The sequence below is a fragment of the Martes martes genome (genome assembly GCF_963455335.1).
Source record: "Martes martes genome assembly, chromosome: 4".
In the NCBI taxonomy this organism is placed as follows: domain Eukaryota; kingdom Metazoa; phylum Chordata; class Mammalia; order Carnivora; family Mustelidae; genus Martes; species Martes martes.
Window position 1 is genome coordinate 141,129,087 of NC_137891.1, and position 24,091 is coordinate 141,153,177.

Genomic DNA, 24,091 nt, shown 5'->3' on the forward strand with positions numbered 1-24,091 from the left:
GAGAAATTTTGCTAAAATTTAGGTTTTCTGCATTTTGGTCTCTTGAATCTTGGTAGATATAAGGAATTATGTCTTCTGTTTAGCCTGTGTATGCCTTTTTTAAAAGTGTTTAATACAGAACCATATAAATATTTCTCTTTATAAGAGAAATAAAGAATCCAAGTAAATAAAAATATATAAATAATTCCCTTAATAAAGGGAAAGAAAAAAGAAGAAATAAAGAAGAAAAATAAAAAAAGTTTTACTTTTCATTTTCATCTTACCCTCACCACTGTCAAATGTTACAGAATTATAAAAGTGTATGTAGAACTAGTGAAGAAACTTGGATTTTCTTCTTTTTTAAAGGAAAATTTAGTGTTGTGATCATTGGTCATGAAGGGCATATTTCGAAACTTGTCTTAACTAAATTACTGTCTGCTTTTCTGACTTTAAGCTATCAACCCTGATGTTTCATCCACCTTCTAGTTGGTGGGAAGTTGAGATGGGCCAACTTCTCTCTGTTGCTGTTTATGGTCAAGATCTATATCTGGTTTTAATTTGTATCCCTTTATAGTACTTTATTTAGTAAAACGCCTTACGTGTTTGAGAAACTATATAAATATATTGAATGAAAAGGTCATAATATGGGAGTTTTCCAGGTACAAAATTGCATATAATATATGCTCAACCTGTTTTGATATAGGAGGTTTTTTTTAGAGAAAGGAATTTGAAAAGTTTTTTGAACTTGCCCCTTCCAGTGCCTGAAAGTAACTGGACACTAATACAAAGACAGGCTATCTGAAGGAAGTTCCTTCCATTTTGGTTACTGTATTAGAATCTTAACATTTTCTGCACAATTTATATAATTCCTTACATGTGACACTAGCAGATTAAAGGCAATGGTCACATATTCTTGGTTTATATTATATCATATCTGGGTAGAAATATCTGGATAATTTTTTTCTTATATTAGTTTGACATGTTACCGAATATACTTAAAGTAAATAAATTGCCTACTCACGAGCTATAGGAGAGTACCAACATGGGGAGTGTAATGAAAATAGTAAATTTTTTTTTTAAAGATTTTATTTATTTGATGGACAGAGATCACGAGTAGGCAGAGAGGCAGGAAGAGAGAGAGAGGAGGAAGCAGGCTCCCTGCTAAGCAGAGAGACCGATGCGGGGCTCGATCCCAGGACCCTGGGATCATGACCCGAGCCAAAGGCAGAGGCTTTAACCCACTGAGCCACCCAGGCGCCCTGAAAATAGTAATTTTATAAGTGATTTTACACTTGCCTTTTAATACCTCCGGTCTGAATACACATTGTCACAGGCAGAATCTAAGCCTTGTTTGAACTTGTGCCTACTTAAATAAAACCCTAATCAAACATAACCAGTAATGTTATGAAAGTTTAAAATTTTTTATGTCAAAGAAAATAAGGAACAAAAGTTGGGCCCTAATCTAAGGAATTCTAGTTTCTAAGAACTAATATACAAAACTTTTTAGCTTCATAGAATTTTAGGACATTTAGAAGTCTCATTTAAGTTAAGCAAAGCAAAGTCCTTTGTCCTTCCCCAGGTTGTGTAATCTGGAGATGTGACTTCCAAATAAAACACAAGGCATTGGGATCTTTTGAATATAGTATCCCTTTTAATTTCTCCTTTTAAAATGTGATCATTTGTTTTTGATTTAATGTTTGGTAGATAGATTCTAAAAGTAACTTCATGAGAGAAACCCATTTAAAGGTAAAAATATTTATATTAACTAAAGTGAATAATGCCAGATAAATACATTGGCTTCCCTATCCTCTCTTTGTCCAGAACAGGCCCTGTCCAGTGGAAATATAGTGTGAACTATATATGTGAAAAAAAGTAAAAAGTAACAAGTGAAATTCATTTTAATAGTACATTATACTTAATCCAGGATATAAAAAATTATTTCAATATGTGATCAATATAAAAACATTAATTACATATTTTATATTCTTTTTTTCGTACTAAATCTTCCAAATCTGGTGTGTTTTTATACTTTCAGCACATCTCCATTAGAATAGGCACACATCAAATGCTTAGTAGTCTCATTAGACTATTAGTGGACAGTGCAGATCCGGAAGATCAGTAACCTTTGAAGAAATTATTTCACTTATCTTACTTTTTTCCTCATGTTCACTATTAATAAATATTAAATTTTTATGCTGAAAGTATTTATTGTGGAAACCCGGATACTTCTGAAACTTGTAGAAAATAAAAATCCTAGGGGCAGCTGGGTGGCTCAGTCGGTTAAACTACCAGCTGTTGATTTCAGCTGGTGTTATGATCTCAGGGTTGTGGGATTCAGCCCCACAGGGAGCCTCATGTAGGGCTCTGCACTCATTGGGGAATCTGCTTGAGATTTTCTCTCTGTTCCTTACCCCAGTCATTCTCATGCTCTCTTTCTCTAAATAAATAAAAAAACAAAATCTTAAGAAAAAAAGAAAGAAATCCCAATCCTCCACTATTAACATTTTGTGGTCTCTCATACCAGATCCCTTAGGTGAGTAGCTGTGGGTGATTTCTCATGTCGGATTATCCTTCAGAAGCATCGTGCCATTTTATATCCCTGCCAAGAGTAATGAGAGTTCCTCTTTTCCCATGAATTTTTTTTTTTAAGATTTTGTTTATTTATTTGACAGAGATCACAAGCAGGCAGAGAGAGAGGAGGAAGCAGGCTTCCGGCTGAGCAGAGAGCCTGATGTGGGGCTCGATCCCAGGACCTGGGATCATGACCTGAGCCGAAGGCAGAGGCTTTAACCCACAGAGCTTCCCAGGCGCCCCTTTTCCCATGAATTTTTACCGATGCTTTGAGTGAGAAAAACAAAAAATAGCAATAAATCCTTTAAAAAAAGGATTTATTTATTTATGTATTTATTGAGAGAGAGTGAGAGAGAGAGAGCATGCACATGTATGGGAGTAAAGGGAGGGGGCACAGGCAGATGCAGAGAGAGAATCTCAAGCAGACTCCCCGCTGAGCTTGGGGCTTGACCTTAAAACCTAGAGATCATGACCTGAGCCAAAATCAAGAGTCTGATGCTTAACCAACTGAGCCACCCAGATGCCCCCTAAATATCGGTAAATCTAACAGGCAAATAAATCTAGTTTATTTTCCTGGCCATCTGTTTTGCTCCCTTCATGAATTACCTAGGTATATTGTAAGTCCCCTCTGTCCAAACTCCTCCTCCCCTTTTTGTTTCTTTTTTTTGACTAATTGTGGGAATTATTTACATGTTGTGGATACTAACTCTTTATCTTGTATGTAACAAATAGTTTTTTTCCAATTTGTCATTTGTCTTCCACCTGTTTATGGTATCACCTGCTCTGCGGAGCCTTTAAAATTTGTCTTTTATAATTTTTGTGGCTCATGCTCAGAAATGCCTTTTTCACATATAAAATATGGTGTCTTTAAAGCTTTTCTAGTACTTTCATGACTTTATTTGTATTATTTAAACCTTTGCCTAATCTGGAATTTATTTTGAGGAGGGGGTGAAATATGAATTCATCTTTTTTCCCTGAATGGCTAAGTGCTCTCTCAACACTTCATCAGTCTACCCTGTCACTGCTGGTTTGTAGTTCTTCTGAAGTGTTACAAATGCAAGGTAAAGACTTACTAGGTTTACGTGGGAATTTATTAGTGGAGTTAGTAGTCAAATGGAAAAGAATCTGGATTCAGTTTTATGCCTTTTACCTTCAGAAACAAGTTGAATTTAAAACGGTTTTATATTGGAAATTAAGCATAGCTTATAGATAATGTTTAATTAATTTCCATTTAACCTGGAATCCAAACTCTCAGAAGTATTAAATAACTAAATATTTGTGTGCATTCTTGTATTATTCATTCATTCATTCACTGATTCATTCATTCATGCATTCATGCATTCATTCAGTATGAGGCACTGTTTTAGGCTTTGGGAATATAACAGTTAACTAGATAGATGAAGTCCTCGGCCTCCTCAATTTGGGCCCTATCTACCTACCTACCTACCTATAAAGGAGATACATAAACAAGAAATAATATGAAAATGAACAAGATAATTATGGATTGTTTTAAGCAAATTGTTTTAAGAGTTGTGAATGAGGGGTGCCTGGGTGGCTCAGTGGGTTAAGCCTCTGCCTTCAGCTCAGGTCACCATCTCAGGATCCAGGGATCGAGCCCCGGATCAAGCCCTGCATAGAGCTTTCTGCTCAGCAGGGAGCCCGTTTCCCCCCTCTCCCTCTGCCTGCCTCTCTGCCTACTTGTGATCTCTCTCTGTCAAATAAATAAAATCTTAAAAAAAAAAAAAAGTGAATGAAGTAACAAAGGGATGTGATGGTGGGTGGAAGTTAAGGTTAGGTTTTTTGAGACTTGAAAAATGTGATGAGTCCAATCATGTCCATGTCCACAAAACTTATACAGTAGTAATGACAATATAGAGGTTTTGAGGTGTGAGGGACAGCATAGTGTGTTTTGCTTTTCTGTGTGTTCTGCAGGTCTATTCTATGTACAGTTTTTTAATTGAAATGTATGGGCAGATTCTTCAGCCTCAGTTCCTCTTGTGGGCTCCAGTGACATTCTATCATAGTACTTACCATACTACATTATAATTATTTGCTTGTCCAGTTCTCTCTCCCGGCTAGTGAAGTCAATAACTTTGTCATTTATCTCTATATTCTTAGTATCTGGCATACTGCATATTCAGCAAATATTTGTTACAATGAGGAATTACAAACATAATAAAGGGCAATCTGTTATCATGTGCTTTGGATCCCGTTCTCTCCTACTATTTCAAGAATCCTTACTTTCTTGTTCTAATGTATGCAAACTGTGTCAGCTGGATTCTTTTCATTACCATTTAATCAAACTCAAAGCTGTCCAATTTTAAAAAGCTTACAAAATCCCTGTATTCTGTCTCCCAACCTTTGAATAATCTTTCTCTTCTTTACAGGTATACATTTCAGAATTTCACTTTTTAAATTTTCTTAACAACTTCCTGTTCTTAAGCCTACTTTTATGTGTTTTCAGCTGATGTTATCAGTAACTTTCATGTTGTGAAGTCCAGTTGATCTTTTTCATTTCTTATCTCATTTGGCCCCTGATTGGTGTTTGAACTTACCACCCTGAGATGAAGACTTGAGCTCAGCTCAAGCCCAGCCCTAACCAACTAAGCCCTCCAGGCATCCCTTAACTGTTTAATTCTTCTTACATTGTTTTTTTCTTGGCCTCCATGTCACTGCACTCTCATGGTTTTCTACTTCTCTCTGGGTTCCTTCTCAGTCTTCTTGACAGTCTCATCCCCTGCTGGATGGCCACAGTATCTTGGAGTTCCTTAAGACTCCATTCTTGGAATAGCACATAAATAATTATGTGAGATTCTAATTCTCTCATAGTTTAGATCTTTCAGAATGATTCTCAGCATAAGAAAAATGATAGGTAGATGGAAGATAGAAAGAGTTAAATAAAAACCTTGGAGTCTTGAATTGGAATTTGAAATATCAGTATGTACTCAGAATGCTTTTTAAAAGCATTTCCCCTCGGGATGCTTGGGTGGTGCAGTTACTTAAGCATCATCTGTCTCTTGGTTTTGGCTCAGGTCATGATCTCATGATTGTGAGATTGAGCCCGACATTGGACTCCATGCTCAACACAGAGTCGGCTTAAGACTCTCTGTTCTTCCCCTCTTCAGTCTCTCTCTTTCTCTCTCTCTCTCTCAAATACATCTTTTAAAAAAAACCCAAAACATTTTCCCCTCACTCTTTCTACTTAAGTGACCTAGGAACAGTGAGTAATGAGTGCCCAGATTATAGCTTGGAAAAACATTTCTCATTCAGAGAACCAAAGCTCCTTGGAGAAAGGGCTGATTCTCGGTCCTGGGAGAAACTACGTAAGAAGAGCTTGGAACATCTTGCTATATAGCAGATAGCAAGAAGTCATCAAAGAGTATATGACTGAATGACGAGGGTTTACAAGCCAGTTTGAATTGCCTTTTCATTTGCCAAAGATGGGACAATTTAAACATCAGTAAAGATAATAATTGCAGTGTATTAAAACTCATTAATGTGTTTGGTCCATGAGTTTATAGATGATGCTAAAGATAAGAACTAGTTTCTCTTAGAAGATTTTAATCCACCAACTGCTTATTTTGAAAACTGGAAAATAATGGAAAAGAAGGCATTTATTCCTGTGTCTAATACAATGGCCCACTGTCTAAGCAAATAATGATGAGGAAAAGTACTCTTCATAGAGATAATCCAGCTATTAAATAAAGGAGGACTGATGGAATTATCATCTTTTGGTAACCCTTAATGGGGCTAATAGATTTAAGCATTGATCACCATCTGCTAACTGCTCAAAAAGGAACAACCAGACATTTTCCTTCTGATAGAAGGACACAGTAACATTTATGAAATGATCTTGCCAAAAGACCCTCAAACCTAAATATGACCAAAGCTCTAGATCCAGCTCTAAATTTATAGAAAACATAGAGGAATGTGTTAAATGTCACTACAGGGATGCAATCAATAAATTCTATCCTCTAGAAAAATTACACAAAAATAGCCCCATTTCTTCAACAAATATATTGCAAAGGTAGAAGATGAAAAGATTTCCTCACAACCAACCTAGTATCTCTTCCTCCCATAACTTCTGCATACCTCTCTCACAACACAACATTATTGTGAAGTGGTCTGTTTATGGGCATTTCTCTCATTAGACTATATGTTCCTCAAGACCAAGGAATGTCCTCTTAATCTTCCTTTATTTCCCTTGCATGTAACATGGTACCTAATGTTTGGTGTGTGGAGTCAATAAATATTTCATGTGCAAATTTTATTTGATGATTTCAGTGGTTAGTTGGTCATAGCCTTCTTTGCTCCTTAGTTCTTTTGATTAGGAAACTGACGAGTCATAACATTTCCATATTTGCCTTTTTCATTTTTGACTCTTTGAACTACAACTGACTCTTCTCCACGTCTTTAGTGATTTTTAGATTGTATGTTTATTGTTATACATCTCTGTCCTCCCCCCATAGAAATTTTACTTTATTGTTTTATCTAATTATAAAGGTCATGTGTTCTCACTGTAAAAAAATTCAAACAAAATGGAAAAGTATAAAAAAGGAACTAGAGCCTTCACTGTTAACCAAGAATATCCTTTTACACCTTTCTTTCTTTCCTTTTTTTAAAAAAAAAGATTTTTTGTGTATTCACTATAGGTTTTTGCTTTGTAGTTACCTTGAGGCTTGCACATAACAACTTGTAACTAGAACAATGTATTTTAAGTCAATAACAAGTTTGATAGAGTTTTAAGGTTCTTCCTTTTAATCCCATCCCTCATGTTTTACGTTGTTGATGTCGTGTTTTACATCTTTTTATGTTGTGTATTCCTTAACTTTTATCTTTTTACTACTTTTGTCTTTTAACCTTCATACTAGCTTTTTAACTGATTAATCTGGTACTTTTACTATATATTTATCTTTCCAGTAAAATTTATTCTTTCATGTTTTCTTGTTACAAATTAGCACCTTCCCCCCCCCCCCCCCCCAGCTTAAAGAACTCCCTTTAATAGTTCTTGTTAGGCTAGTTTAGTGATGATAAGCTGCTTTAGCTTTTGCCTGTCTGGAAAATTCTGTCTCTACTTTACTTCTGAATGATAACTTTCTTGGGGACAGTGTCCTTGAATGAAAGTTTTTTGTTTTTTGTTTTTAAGATTTTATTTATTTATTTGACAAAGATCACACGTAGGCAGAGAGGCAGGCAGAGAGAGAGAAGGGGGGAAGCAGGCTCCCCACCAAGCAGAGAGCTAGATGCAGGGCTTGATCCTGGGACCCTGAGATCATGACCTGAGCAGAAGGCAGAGACTTAACCCACTGAGCCACCCAGGTGCCCCGAAAGTTTTTTCTTTCAGCACTTTGAAAATATCTTGCCACTGGTTTCTGACCTGCAAATTTTCTGCTGAACGGTTTGCTGACAGTCTTATTGGGGTTCCCTTGTGTGTAACAAATTGTTTTTCTCTTCCTGCTTTTAGAATTCTCTCCTTTTTTAACTGTTAAATTTTAGTTATGATGTGGCTTGGAGTGAGTCTTTTTGTGTTCATATTTTTTGGAACTGTCTGGGCTCCCTGAATCTGGATGTCTGTTTCCTTCCCAAGGTTAGGGAAATTTTCAGCTATTATTTCTTTACAATTTTCCATAAGTAGCATACACCACTATACATCGTGCTGTGGAACCTCCTATTTTTCTTCATCTAACATGCTGGTTATCTCTACATCAGTAACATTGCTGCACATTGTCATTTTGCAGACTCCATAGTATTTCTTCTTATTAATATATTAAATTAATTAACTGGAACTGTGGTGGTGAACATTATATTTCTTCACAATTATTTGTAATTATTTTCTATTACAAAAAAATGTTGTAGTGAATTTTTGAACACATCCATTTGTAAGTGTGTTTAGTTATCTCCTTAGACTAGAGGCATGTTTCTTAGGTCAAAGGTTGTGTTTATGTAGAATTTCTGTATTGCCCTACCATGTTCCAGAAAATTTTGACCTCTATTTTCATTGCTTCATCAGTTGCTTAGCAGGGCTTTATTATACTTGAAGTCTTGCTCATCAGCTCTCAGTACTAGTCTTCAGTAAGTAATTCTCATTCTGTATCTTTTCTTTTTTATCTTTTTAGCCCTCTCTTTTGGTGTCTTTTCTTGAATTATTTATCTTCTCTGTGGTGGCAGCAGGGACTATTAAAGTTGCATGAGATGCAAGATCTTGAACTGGACATGAAGTGAAATAAATGCAGACTAATATGTGATTATCTTACAGCAACTACCAAATACTGTTACACCTAGCATATTGTCATAATGTGTTTTTGAACATATACTGTGGAATGTTACACCTCTTAAATCCTTGATATTTATATAAAAGTTTCATCTATAACTGTCATCCACTTTATATCTGCTTGGAGGAACTAACATAATACATTATTAACTTTTTTAAAAAAATATTTATTTATTTTAGAGAGAGAACAAGCACGTGTGGCAGAGGGGGATGGGCAGAGGGGAAAAAAGAGAGAGAAAGAGAGAATCTCAAGCAGACTCCCAACTGAGTGTGGAGGAGGGGCTTTATCCCATGACCCTGACATCATGACCTGAGCCAAAAATCAAGAGTTGGCCACTTAACCGACTGAGCCACCCAGGCGCCCCCGCAATTAATTTCTTAATAATGGTTTAGTCCATATTCATTTATTTCCCAGAATCCTCTTGTAGAAGAAAGAACTTGTGTTTTTAAGACTGACCGACTTATATTCTGATTTCAGCTTTGCTGCTTACTAGTTGTATGTGAATCTCACTTACGTTTTCTGGGCTTCAGTTCATCTGCAAAATTGGGGTATATTTGATGGCTATTTTGAATGATTGGATGTGAAAATAGCTAGGGGCTAGCAAAAAGTGTTTATTCCATCTTTTCTTTTGTGGCATGCAGTTATACATACCAGTTTTAGATATATATTCACTATCATATATACTGTTGCCTTCACAGAAATCTCCTCTACATATACCCTCAGGGTCTCAATTTTGCCAATCGTCAAGGTTCTGCAAGGAATATTACAGTGAAAGTACAGTTCATGTATGGGGAGGATCCAAGCAATGCCATGCCGGTAAGAAATTTTCTTTACTTTTCCTGTTCTTCATATATGGTTCAAATAGACTTTTGTTGTTGTTGTTGTTGCGGTTGTATTACTTAGTTGGCAGTTCTCAACTGGAAATTAATATGATCTTGTAAACCAAGTTTCTAACTGCATTACTTCCTGTAGAGATAATACAAATTTACTTGAAGTCTTTTTGAAGTTTTTATTTAAATTTCAGTTAGTTAATATACAGTGTAATACTAGTTTCAAGTGTATAGTACAGTGATTCAACACATCCATATTGAAGTCTTAATTATTGAGTACTTGGTATATGCTAGTCACTCCCAGAGATACAAAGATGAATAAGATACATAACCTAGGAGATATAGATAAATACATAAAATTCTAAAATAGTGACTTTTAAGAGAGGATCAGAACAGAATCACCTAGGGTACTCCAAGAAAGCACAGATTTTCTTTTCTTTTCTTTTCTTTTTTCTATTCTTGTCATCTGTGATTCTGATTCTTCTCCTTTAGAATGAAAGGCTAGGTAAAGGAGGTGGAAAGTGATGGGTAGTATATGAGGCTGTGGTATAGGTTGAAAATGTTCCCCACATGATTCTAATATGTATGATTTTCGCCATGTTTGTTAAGAAATCCTGCTAATAGTGCGTATTATACCTAACCTAGGGAGCTTTTAAAAATACCAGTGCTCATACTGAATCTTACTCCAATTAAATTATAATGTCTGGGGGTGGGAACTAATCATGTATCAGTATTTTTAAATCTTCCCAAGGGATTACATTTTGCATCCAATATTGAGAACCAAGGTATTTGCTAAGTATTAGAAGATTGCTATGGGGATTCAAAGGCACTGATGTGCACTAGTAGGAGAGAGTGCCTTGCCGAGGTAATAGGCAGGTATCACCTGGAGGAGGTATATCTGAACTAAAACCAAAGGTGGTAAACGTAAATAGCATTGGGTCTTAGACAGTGGGGGAAAGAAAGCAGCTCTCTCCAGTTGGAGACTGTCCTTCAACAGCAGTACAGTGGTGAGTTACCAGTGAGCCAGCATGATATAAGATAGGTCAGAAATACTAGATTGAAAAAAAAAAAAAAAGAAAGAAATACTAGATTGAGGCCAGACTGGGGAGATTCTTGATTGCCCAGATTGTCATTTAGGATTTGTGGGACATTAATGCACATTCTGAGAAATACATGCAAGTTCCATGAAAGTAGATTTTTAGGCTCAACTAAAGTTAGTAACATATGGAGTAGGAGCATGACTGTCACTGTAGATGTTCAGCCTCTGAGAATAGTGGAATGAAAATGAGCTTAAGAAGAGGTGCATTGTTAACAGAGTTTTATTTTAGCTTTCTGTGTCAGTCATTAAATCAAGTTCTGATTTTCTACTTACTAAGAAAGCTGTATATTTTCTCTTTTCCTATTGTGTCCATTTCATCAGAACTTATAGATCTTGACAGCAACAAACACAAATTATTCATCTTTGTATTCTTCTATCTGTGGCAGCTGTTTCAGATCTTTGCATATCATACATGCTAAATACATATTTGTTCATAAATCTAGGATTTATTTTTGCGGTTTGGAATTAGCATTTCATGTTTTTTATTAGTTTCTTATTTCTGCTGAAGGAATGAATGTACTATCACAGTTGATGAAAAGATACTGGATTGTGAAAATCTGCTTTGTTACCTGAATTGTCATATGGAAGAGCTAATGCAAATGTAGTATATGTAAGATAATCTGTTGTTATTGTTTGCCTAACAAACTCTTCCTTATCTTAGCATATATATGGCCTCCACTACAGAATTCTAGCTGCATCCAGCCACATTGGCAGTTAGACCACTCCCTCTTTTGGTGCTACCATAGCATCTTGTCATTTCTTTTATGGGCCTTATCACCTTAAGATTATATGATTATTTCTTCATCTTGTCTACTAGATTGTGAGCTCCTTGAGGGCAGGGGCCATGTCACGATTGTATCTTGATGCTCGTCATAGTGCTTGGCTCAGTCTGTATGGGTGAATGGTTAAAAATACCTGTCAAATGGTCAAAAAAAGGAACACTTTCTACTTTCTATCATTCGTGTTATGAAAATAAATAAGTTACTTTGTGAAAAATGATAACTTCTCAGGAGGAAAAAAGGTACTGCAGTTCTTTTGCTTGTATATTATTAGTCATATGAAAATATAATGCTTTTATGTTTATCCTAGTGGCTGGTTGAAAGTATAGAAACATAGACACATTGTCTTGGCTTAATTTTTTAAAAAACAAGGACTACTCAAATGGATTCTAAGATAATTTCTTGATCATATAACATTGATATGATAAAATCATAAACTTCAAGTTTTGGCATTGGAACAACATTTTATAAAAACCTGGTAATGTATTATTAGCAAATTGATGAAAGTAGATTTATTTAGGAGAGTCATAATTATTGCACCTTTACACACCCTTAAAATAAAAGGACCTACTGGAACTGTTAGAAAAAGAAACACAAATATCTGTTAATATGTTCTTTTTATTTATGGATGGTACTAATTAATCCCTTTGTATAAGATATAAAGTTTGAGTTCTTTTACCAGCTGTGTTGATGGAAGTGTGATAACATGTCCATATACTTATTTCTGCATATGTAGCAATGGCTGGCCAAACGTAAGAGTTTAACTTATGGCTAGATAACATTGTAAGCCTTACTGTCTCACATAGGAATCATAAGCCTTTTCTCTAATCAGCTGTCCTAATTAACTATGATATTGCTATTAGAACTCAAGAGGCAGATATACAAGACTGAATTATTTTACCTCTAACCCTTCTCCAGTTGTATTGTATTTTTTTTGTTGTGGTGGTTTTTTTTTTAACACGTAAGAAAGAATATAAGAATGGTGCTCCTCCTTCTTTATAGAGTAGCTTGTAAGGAATACTGGAAGCAAAGGATACCTAGCTTGACCTAAAATAGGATTTTTAAATATTATTTATAAATAATTTATATTTGATTTACAGAATGATTACTGTTTTAGTGGAGAAGCCACTAATTTGTATAGTAGATATATACTACCATTCTAAAGCCATATTTCTTACATAAATTCCAAATGATATTTTACATCCAGATTTTAAAATGAATTCTTCACCTTCTTTAAGAAAAAGATAATATAATGGGTAGAAACTTTTTGAATGTTTGAATGTCAGATGGGTCTATAGTTGAAAAGAAATTTACAACTAAGCAATTGAATTTATTAATGAGCGTCAGTAGGCACATTGTTCTTCATTGGGCTGATTTTGCCCATTGTTCTCCAGTAGTTATTAAATCAGACAAATTCTTACATAGATATGAACATCCAGCATTTATTACAACAAAGTTTCAACATGCTGTTATTTGTTACAGGTAATCTTTGGTAAATCTAGCTGTTCAGAATTTTCAAAGGAAGCCTATACAGCCGTAGTATATCATAACAGGTACTGAATTCAAATATTTCTTTCAAAGTTACTCACTTCTCAGTGGCATTGTTAGCACTCACGTTAGTGTGTTTACCAAATGCTTTGCTGCACTGAATGTGCAAATTCAAGACAGCTGACATCAGAGTTATAATTTTCAACCTGTAGATGCCTATTTTCCATAGACATCAAATATAAGACTTTATACACAAAACATCTTTCATATCAAATTCTCTGACCCTTTCATTTTTATTATATGGTTGTTGATTATCATTGTGGCTCTGGTCCTTTGGACTTTCCCTGTTATTTTCCCCTGGACACTTTGTAGTTTTACTTAACTCTTTACTAAGCTTATAGCCATTAGTCAGTTACATTGGTAGTATTCTCAAAATCTAATAATCCTTTGACGTAGGACCTTTCCAATTTACTTCTTTCAGAAATTTTTAACTTTGGATAACTTCATCTCTGCTTGCTTTCTTTTCTTTTCTTTTTGTTTTGATTATTGAATGCTATTGGAGAAAAATCACAAAATTCTGCCAATCAAGATGATCACAAATTGACGTCATTTTATCCGTATAATCAGGCTCCAGGAATTCATTTTATTTTATTTCATTTTCTTTTTGGCCCCACCAATCTTTGGTTATCTTGTCATTGCTTTTTTACCCTCTGTCTTTTGGCAGGATGTATTTTAAGCCTTTCTTCTCCTTTCTGTAGCTCCTACTTATTCTCTCTTTGCCTTACTCTTAGCATTCCTACTTTAGTAAGTGGATTGAGATTATCCAACTTGAGAACAATCCACTTGTCTACTTTTTACCTCTGATGATCTCTGCATGGATCTGCCTTTCCTTCTGGTTCAAGGGCAGTTGGGGCGCACACCTGGCTCAGTATCTTTTTCCTCTGCTTTCCTCCAGTCTCATTCTTGCTCTTTCAGAGTGTGACTCCATCACTTAACCCTTCTCTTGTCTGCTTCCGTGGCTCCATCTCTTACTGTAAAAAAAAGCTTAAGTCTCCTGAAAAACAAAACAAAGGTCTCTCTTCAGTGTTATTGTATAGCATGGTTTTTCCTTGCCCTCCTTAAAACTTTATTCTTTCTCACCCTTACTTTATGACACTCTTTGTTTCCTCCCATCTCTGTGGACAGGTGTTTTGTTTTATTTTGTTTTTGTTTTTTGTTTTTGGTAATTACTCTAATTTTTCTTTCTTTCCTTTTTTTTTTTTTTTGAGTATAGACATTCCATGCAAAACACTAAGGTTTCACCCATAACCTTCTTTTCCTATACTTTACTCTCTGTAAATAATCTTTTATGTATATCTCAGAGTTACAGTCAGTGAAAATGCTACTACTTTTATCTTTATGTGGATTGTTCCCAGCTCTTTATTTTCAGTCATAACCTTCTTTGTGAGATGCAGACATATATTTTTTAGTGGTCTATTGGGATGTTCAGGGTGCCCTGCTGACTTCTCAATCTCCATATGTTTTTCCCTGATTCTCTTCTGGACTGTATCTCTGTCTGACTCTCTTTTTATTAATGGTACCACAATTTTTCCAGTTCCTTTGACTCAGAATTTAAAATATCCTTGCTTTCCTTCTTCTTTTCTCTAATATATTTTACATCTTGATGATTTTCTTTTTGCCTGATTACCAAACATATCCTTTACTGTTCTGTTTCTGGGCCTTTCTTGGATCTCTTTTTTTATTATAATACTGACTCCCTGTACTGATTGAACTCCTATTCATTCTCTAAGGCCCATGTCATATAGTCTTCCTAAACACAATTCCCTGATCCAAAACTTGAAATAATCTGTTCAGCTCTCTTCTTGAAGCACTTAACCTTATATGCTCTATAGCAGGGGTTGGCAAACTTTTTCCGCAGAGGACCCAGTAGGTTTGTTTTAGGGCTTGTGGGCCATATGGTCTCTGTTGCAATTACTCAGCCCTGCTGTTACAGTGCAAAAACAGCCATAGACAATCAGTAAAGTTGCAAATGAATGGGCATGGCTGTCTTCCAATACAATTTTATTTATGGATACTGAAATTTGAATTCTATGTAATATTTCAAGTGAAATGTTATTCTTTTTTTTAACAACTTATAAAAATCATTCTTAGTTTGTGGGCTGTACAAAGCCTGGATTTGGCCTATGGGCCATAGTTTGCCAACCCCTGCTTTATAGCATTGCTATTGATACATGTGTATCTTACTTATATTTCTACTAAATTATATATTTTTTGAGGGTAATTATTTTTTCATGTTTATCTGTAAAACCACCACAAAAATAGCACAGTACTTAGCATAAAGGTGAACAATTAAAAGTACTTGTTGATGAATAACACATAGATGCTTAATTTTCCATAAAAGCCTCCACATAGTATGATTTCAGAAAAAAAAATGAACTAAAACATTCAGTACCAGGAAAGATACTGATAAAGAAGGAAGTAATTTCTTGAAGTATCTCAATTTGTGGATATGTCTTTATTTTTGCTATTCTCAGCATTAGTAGAATTAAAATGACAATACTGTCTAACATTGTTAGTAAAGTCAACTGTCTCATAATTCAGTGATGATTAGTGAGATCAATAATAAGATGTATAGCATTTTCTATTCACCAGAATCATCAAATTCTCAAATGGCTAGCATTAATTATCTTTCTTGTAGGTATTAAAAACCTCATCTACCTAATATTTCTGTGATCAAATCTACAGTTGTTAGTGTTTTTGAGGCTTATTTGAAATGGAAGGATATTAGACTTACTAGCATCAGACGAAAAAAAACTCCTAGTTTGTGGAATAGCCTTCACTTTTAATTAGTTGGAGCCATATGGTTTGGATGAATTTTCATTGAATATAACTCTAAGAGATACTAACTGAATATGGAAGATTGGGATGCTGAGGTTCTATCCTTTTTAAGTCTATATCATAAATAGCAGCAATACTTCTATAAAAATGGTCCTAGGGACCACTCTCAATGAATATTGAGGTGAAAATGCCATTGGTTTGATCAAATATGATATTGGTTGTATTCTTACAGTGGCTGGGAGCACTTCTAAACTGTGCAACAAATGCATTTTGTAGGTGTTCCCTGATTTTTTTCTTTTCTGTTTCTTTTGTCTGAGCTGTCAGTACATTAGTTTATGTTTTGTTAACATCTACTTCTTTAATTGATACAAAATATTCCATAGAGAGCCCAACTTGATACTAAGTTGTCTAGAGGTACTTGTTTTTTCTTTTTTACAAAAAGATATTAATCTTTAACATGAAGCTGCACTCCTATAATAGAAAAAAATTTTTATGGCATGGTTTTAAAATATCTACTTATAAAAGACTCTTATTATTTTTTCTGTGTAATGTGTATCAGAGTATATAAAGTCTTGCCTAGTCTGCTCTTTTATATAATTTCCAATCTAATGAAGATCTCGGCATCAAGGTGGTGATTAATAATGAATTTTAAAATAGTAGGCTAACCAGCCCATTAATAAAAATGGGATGAGAAATTTCAGAAACAGAGGCAGCTCCCTCAACTGGAAATAAGAGTTAGTTACTTAAAGTTCGGGAATAGAGAAAAATACTTTATACTAGAAGAAAAATTAAGCATGAATCCTGAAATTAATTTAAAAATTACTCAAATATACCAGTGGAATAATTACTTATTTTGAACAAATTACTGACTATTGATCTGTTTTGTTTTGTTTTGTTTTGTTTGTATGAAGGTCTCCTGATTTTCATGAAGAAATCAAGGTTAAACTCCCTGCTACTTTAACTGACCATCATCATTTGCTTTTTACTTTTTATCATGTTAGTTGCCAACAAAAACAAAATACTCCTCTTGAAACTCCTGTTGGATATACAGTAAGTATATTTTTGTTTAATATTTAGCTCTTTAATCTTAAAAATAATTACAGTATCTGAGATATAGTTGGTGCTCAATATTTCTTGGGTATTCCTTATCTGATTCCCCATAAGGATTAGGAAAAGTCATCATGGATAAGAACTCTCATAGTTTAGTTAACTAATGTAATTAATTACCTAACATGTGTGAATACTTAGGCATTGGTCCTGATTATTGTGTTTATCCAACAGTACAGTATAAAATATATTAACTTTAAGGGTTCTTCAGAAGAGAATGGTTTCAATGTAAAATGATTGAAAGAGACCCTTGGCCATTAAAACTCTTTTGGCTTTGATTAAAGGCAATTAAAACTCTTGAGTATTTTTTGAAAATCATTATGATTGAATTACAAAGTTAAACCTAAGGTGAAGGATATGGAGGTCATGATCTGTTATCACAACTTTGTCAGAAAAATCATGCTGCTACCCAAAAGAGAAAAATCAACATTTGACTAATTTTTTTTTTGTCTCAGTGAATTGATAAATTTATGTTCATGCTTTTTAGTTTTGTCGTCAGCATTCACATGTAGTCAAACCTTTCCTTGTATACAATGGCACAATTACCCCCATTTAAAATGGATTCACTTTGTGGCCTTTTTCTTCTGCTCCAGCTTTTTCTGGGATAATAAGGACCATCTATAGATTTAAATATTGCATTGTTAGTTAGTAATAATAATGTTTTAAGGATCCTCCTTAATAAAATATTGCCAGGGAAGCTTTTCTTTAGAGAAATCATGAAACCTGTTATTATTACCTAATTAAATCCCTTTGGTGTTTGGTGGTATGAGACAAATCTGGCTCATACCAAGTTCTTAAGATAGATTTTCCAAGTAATTCCTTTTGTAACAAACTTATTTAATGTAATATTGTTTCCTTTTTAATTAAAAGTGGATACCAATGCTTCAGAATGGACGGTTAAAGACTGGGCAGTTTTGCCTACCAGTATCACTGGAAAAACCACCACAGGCTTATTCTGTACTGTCTCCTGAGGTCAGTATCTCTCACAGTGAAACTCTCCAGATTAAATGAAATGAATTTTTTATTACAAAATTGTTTTTCTCAAATGTGACCTTACTATTCTATCTAGAAGTATATAGATAAGTATAATAAGTATAGATAAGTATAATAGATAATTCTCTTAGAATTAAAATTACTCTATAGAATACTTAAAGCTTTTAATCAATCTATATTGATTTTAAAAACAAAATAATATGTGAAATATAAACTTAAAAGGCACATTTGGAGAATTTTCATATTGTAACATGAGAAGCTTGAAATAAATGATTATTTCTTTTAATAGACAACATTTCACCTGAAGTCTGGAGAAAGGAGTACAAACCAATTTTTTAGAATATTTTTATAATTGATGATCATGTAGGTGAAAATGAAGTAGCTATAAACACACAATACAAAAAACATTAGCAGCTGTGTTGATAATGGGTGTGACTTGAAAGAAACAAAAACACTGGAGAAATCTCAATCAAGAATCAGTAGCCACTATTCAAAAACCAAAGTGCTGTTTGAGAGAACTGTCCCGTGATGATTTGAACATGGCTCTTTGTTACATTAATCTGAACTATGTCTTGGCAATGTTCTCCTGGTGGCTTTTATTTTTAGAATAGAACTCAAAAAATATTCACAAATAAATTTGTATTGTTTTTATTTTTAAGAAACAGAAGCAGCAGAAGTCTCCTGCTCCGACCTCCTTTCTTACTGTTCTCTGTCACTTCCTCTACCCTAGCCACACAGCACAGCACCTTGGCTGTTCCTCAGATGTGCAGAGTGCATGCCCATGTCTGGCCCTTTGCTCTTCCCCCCCAATAACCTCTCAGATCCTGCCTCTCCAGAGAGTGTGTCTCAGTGTTCTGTTTCAAGTGCAGCCTCCACCATTTTTTATCCCTTTACTTTGCTCTGTCCTCATAATACGTATCATTGACTTTATACTTCATGTAACTTGTTTATTATCTACAGAATAGAAATTCCAGGAAGGTAGGGACTTTTTCTTGTGCATCCTGCAAGTACTTAGAATAGTGCATGGCTCACAGCGGGGGATCAGTATCTGTTAAAGGAATGAATAAAGACAGTAGGAAAGAAAGATGACTCCTTCCTTCCCCTCCTTCCCCCCCTACTCCCTGCCAGACCTTTCATTCAGTTTTCCAGGAACATAACTTCTCAGTAAAATCAGCTAGTATTCTGTCAGGGATTACATTATATATTTCAAAAGGAAATATTTTAAAACAGAATCTGATTTTATGGAAGTTAACGCATTTATTCTTAATTGATTTGCAAATACAAGGTCAGCTTTCTAAAGGGAAGCTGATGGTTTTCTTTTAGCTACTGTGCTGTGTATGCTCATATATAAAGAATGTAGTTGTAATTTGAAATTTGACTATAGATGTATACTATGACTCATACGTGATTAAGTGCTTAAGCTTTTGTATTTTTAAAAAATTTTATTTATTTACTTGAGAGAAGAAAGAGAGCAGAGACAGGGGCGAAGAGAGAGGGAGAAGCACACTCCCTGCTGAGCACTGATTCACACCCCTCCCCCAACGTGGGGCTCAATCCCAGGATCCCGTGATCATGTCCTGAGCCAAAGGCAGATGCTTAAAAAATTGTGATAAAATATACATAACATAAAATTTACTATTTTAGCCATTTTTAAGTGTCCAGTTCCATGGCATTAATTGCATTCACATTGTTTTGAAAGCTAGCCTCTTACATCTAGTTTTTAATTGTGGTATATGTATGTCTAAACAATACATTTTTACTTATTTTATGAATTTAATGGAAAGGGTATATTATACTGTATATAACCCCCTGGGGGACTTGCTTTTTTCATTCAGCATGATATTGCCAAGACTTAGTGTTTCTTTATGATCACATAGAATGTTTACTTAGTGTATCTATATTTTGCTGGCATTTCATTTTACTTAAAATATAATATAGGTTTTTCCCCATGACCTCCAAATATCCAAAGGATCTGAGCTCTTCTACCTCTTTAACATCATCTTCTACCATCACTGAGCCCCTTCTTCTGCACTTACAGCTTCTTCTAAACTTTTTCCTACTTCTAGGCCTTTGAATTTTCTTTCCTCTTCCTGAAATTCACATGGCTGGATTCTTTTCATTATCTGAATTCTGTATTGAATATTACCTCTTCAGAGAGGTCTTTGCTTTTACTCCATGAATTTCCAGCCCTTCCCTCTACCAAACCGTTGATATATTCTATCATTTTTAATCTAATTGTATGACTTAATACTTACCACCGTCTGAAATGATCTTTTTTCCTTATTTTTATAAGGAAATTTTTTTTAAAAAATTAATTTTTATCTTATTTCCTTATTTTTCCTTATTTTTCTCTGTAAGAAATGGTCAGTAACTTTAAAAAGTTACAGGATTGTTGATATTAGCAAAAACTAAAAAATGGAAATTTTGTTGAGACCAAGTGTTTTTCCAAGTGATTAGCCATTTGGCAGTGAGGAATATCTGTTGTGTTCTCTTCGCCACAGAAACATTGGCCTTTCTCTGCATCTCGCTCGTACCATTCCACCATTGGGGGAAGGCAGGCATTTCACTGGCGTGTAGAGAGGGAGGACTCTGGGCTGTGACACACAAATGCATTTGCCAAATCCAGCCATAGTTCCTCCCATTCCAAGGCTTGAGTGCCATTTTGTGATGGACCACCAGTGACATGCAGTGAAGGATATTACCTAGCAACCTTTTAAAAAAGTATTTTTAGTACCTCATTTGCCCGAGTTCACTGGGTATTTCACTTCTCTGACCTAGGTTAGAGTTGGGCTAAATCTGTGACATCCTGAGGAGCTCATTAATTTTAACTACATTAGTTGAATGCAGTTGATACATCTGTGTCCTCATTTCTACAAAGAGCATACCAGGTTGTACCAAGCATAGTCATGACATGCCATGCCAACATAGATGTATTTAACTGTTAACACTATTGTACACTATTAAGTGTACAATGTATGACTAATTTTTTTTTATTTTTGTTTTTAAAGATTTTATTTATTTGAGAGAGAGAATGAGCAAGAGAGAGCAGGAGCCCGGGGTAGAGGAGGCATGGGGCGGTGGGTGGGTGCATGGGGAGGAGGAGCAGAGGGAGAGGGAGAAGCAGACTTCCTGCTGAGCAGGGAGTGGGACTCGATGCTGGGTGGATACGAGACTCCAGGATCATGACCTGAGCCGAAGGCAGATGCTTAATTATCTGAGCCACTTGGGTGCCCCTCGTTTTTATTTAAAAATTATTTTATTTTATTTAAATTCAAGTTAGTTAACATATATTGTGTAATATTTTAAGATATAGTCTGTTTCTGTCTTAAAATGGAAAAAATTATAGAATTATTGGTATTAGCAAAACAAAAAAAATGAAAATTACATGGATCAACCAAGAATTTAATAATTAAATTCTGGTACATCCATACAGTGGTACAGTAGTTAAGAGGAGTAATACGGATTTCAATATCCCACCTCAATATTCCAGTAGAACATTCATTCATTCATTCATTCATTCATTGAGAGGGAGAGAGAGAAAATCTCAAGCAGTCTCCACACCCAGCATGGAGCCTGATGCAGGGGTCATTCTCACAACCATGAAATCATGACCTGAGCCGAAATCACAAGTAGGACGCTACGCCTAGTGAGGCACCCAGGCGCCGCCCAATAGAACATTTATAATAAAAATACAAAAACAATGTAGTGACAACCAAACTCACACCTCAGGTACACATCAGTAATGGGTAATAAATAGTTTAGAAAACATACACCAAGTTTAGCAAGGTTAACTTTTGAAGGGTAAGGATTGTTAAAGTTTTTATTGAGTATATCATTATTTTCAGGGTTTCATTCCTGGCCTCACCATTTATTAGTTGTAGCCTCAGCTAAGTTTCTTAATCTCTCCGCTATGGACTGAATTCTGTCTCCCCACCTCATCCCCCTTACTGCAACCCCAAAATTCATATGTTGACGTTCTAACTGCCAATGTCCTAGTTTTTGGAGATGAGATCTGTGGGAATTAATTAGGTTCAAATAAGTTTTAGATGAGGTCCAGGAGGGTGGGTCCACATGATTAGTGCTTTAAGAAGAGACATCAGAGCACTCTCAGTCTTGGCTGTCTAAGGGCACAGTGAGAAGGTGGCCAATTGCAAGCTAGGAAGGATTTCTCACCAGAAACTGACCGTGTTGGCACCTTGATTTTGGACATCTCATCTCCACACTGTGAGAAAATAACTTCCTGTGGTTTAAGTCACCCAGTGTATGCTATTTTGTTATGGTAGCCCAAGCCAACTAAAATATTCTGTGCCTGAATTTTCTCATCTGTAAGTTGAGAATAATTAATGCTTATAAGAAAGGGTACATTGGTGATTAAACAGTAGTAGTCTGTAGAGCACTTATTGTTCTACATGTTTAGCACATGAAAAGTGCTAAAGAAATGTTTGCCAGTATCATGGCATTCCTATTGCCACGCTGCTTGTTAGAATTTTAAGACCGCAGTTCTTACCTTAGCATACATCAGAATCCCCTGGAGAGTTGTAATGCCAGCTGTTGAACTTCACGCCCAGAGTCTCTGATGCAGGACATCTGGGTTGGGGCTTGTTTATGTACATTTCCAACAAGTGCCCAGATGACGTTTATCAGACTTTTAAGAACCACTGTATTTAAAGCAGTCAGTGTTCATTTTATTTGTGTATCCTATTTTTTTTTAAGTGGAAAACAAGTGTTTGGAGTTGAAAGAACTAGTACTATTCTTTAAATCGTTTTGAATTTACGCACCATCTTTTATAAAATTTCTTTTTTTCTTTTTCTTTTTCTTTTTTTAAAGATTTTATTTATTTGACAGGGAGAGAGGGAAAACAAGCAAGGAGAGTGGGAGAGGGAGAAGCAGGCTTCCCGCCAAGCAGGGACCCCGATGCTAGATGATCCCAGGACACTGGGATTGTATTATTAGTTGATTTTCTTTTCTACATGTGATTAAAAAAAAATGAAACCATGGGAAAGAAATCTCTAAAATATTTTTTTTCTTGAGACTTTTATATTGTCATTTATTTCAAGGATACTTGTAATTGCTTGTTGAAGCCTTTTTTTTTTTTTAATAATGACAGTTTAGTGTCTGTGTCATCTTCGTGTTTGTTGATTGCCTTTTCTCATTTGAGATTTTTCTGGTTCTTGGTGTGGTGCAGGAGTTTTTATTCTATTGAAGACATCTTGGGTATTATGTTATGACCTCATCTTACTTAAGCCTTAGGTTTTAGCAGCAGGGGGAGGCATTATTGCCACATTTGTGCAACGGGTAAAGGTTCACATTCCTCACTCTTCTGTGGTTTCAAGGTGCTTATTAATGGATAGAGGTGGGATTTCAGGCTCCGCACCAGACCTCTGCTGACACGTCCCTGTATGTGAGGAGGAAGGGGCACCTTGGTACTGCTCCCTGCTTAACTTCCACTGATACCACAGTTGGCGTGGGTACTTGTTACCACTGGGCTGAGACCAGTTTCCATCTCTGTCTTCTCTGATACCAGCCAATGGGGGCGGGGTGGGGAAATAGGGCACCTCATTACAGCCAGCTGAGGGTGGACACCTGTGCTCCCTACTCAGCCTGTGGAGGAGGGGTGGGGCCGCAACTTGTTTCCTTTCCTTTGGCCAGAGTAGGGCAGTTGTTGACTTTGATTAGAGAGAGCAGGCTTCTTTTGGAGCTTGTTTTTGTCGACTCCTTTTGGTGTTTCTGGGTTGCCAACTTCTCTTGCACCTAGTCCAGGATCGGTGAGGCAAAAATAAAACCCAGGAAACACTACTTTGTATTTCCTCACATCCCGAGGTCCCTAGTCATTTGCATTCTTCTTTCTACCTTTCAGTGTTTATTTTGTGTATCATGTTCAGGGTTTTTAGCTGTATTTAGCAGGAGGAATAGAGAGAAGTGAGGTACTCTTTTTAAAGGTAACTTTATGATCTAATTTTAATTAACATTCGTAGCAGTTTATATCAGAAAAGCTTTCTAACCCTTATAACAGAATTCCTTTGCTGTGAATATTTTATAGCCTTATTAAAACAAAATCCTCATTTTTTACAAGAAAAAATATTTTAAACCGTTAAAATGATACTGTAGATATGAATATGTTGACATGAAGAGAG

The 24,091-nt window shown here is 35.4% G+C and overlaps 1 protein-coding gene across 2 annotated transcripts in view; it reads left to right on the forward strand.

Moving 5' to 3' along the window:
• The window catches only part of DOCK7 (dedicator of cytokinesis 7), a 220,360-nt gene that overhangs the window by 101,299 nt on the left and 94,970 nt on the right, over window positions 1-24,091 (forward strand). For both annotated transcript variants that reach the window (XM_080800321.1, XM_080800322.1), the window contains exons 15-18: window positions 9,521-9,638; window positions 13,013-13,083; window positions 16,768-16,906; window positions 17,834-17,935. In XM_080800321.1, the coding sequence (XP_080656447.1) occupies window positions 9,521-9,638; window positions 13,013-13,083; window positions 16,768-16,906; window positions 17,834-17,935 (430 nt within the window). The remainder of the gene's footprint in view (window positions 1-9,520; window positions 9,639-13,012; window positions 13,084-16,767; window positions 16,907-17,833; window positions 17,936-24,091) is intronic.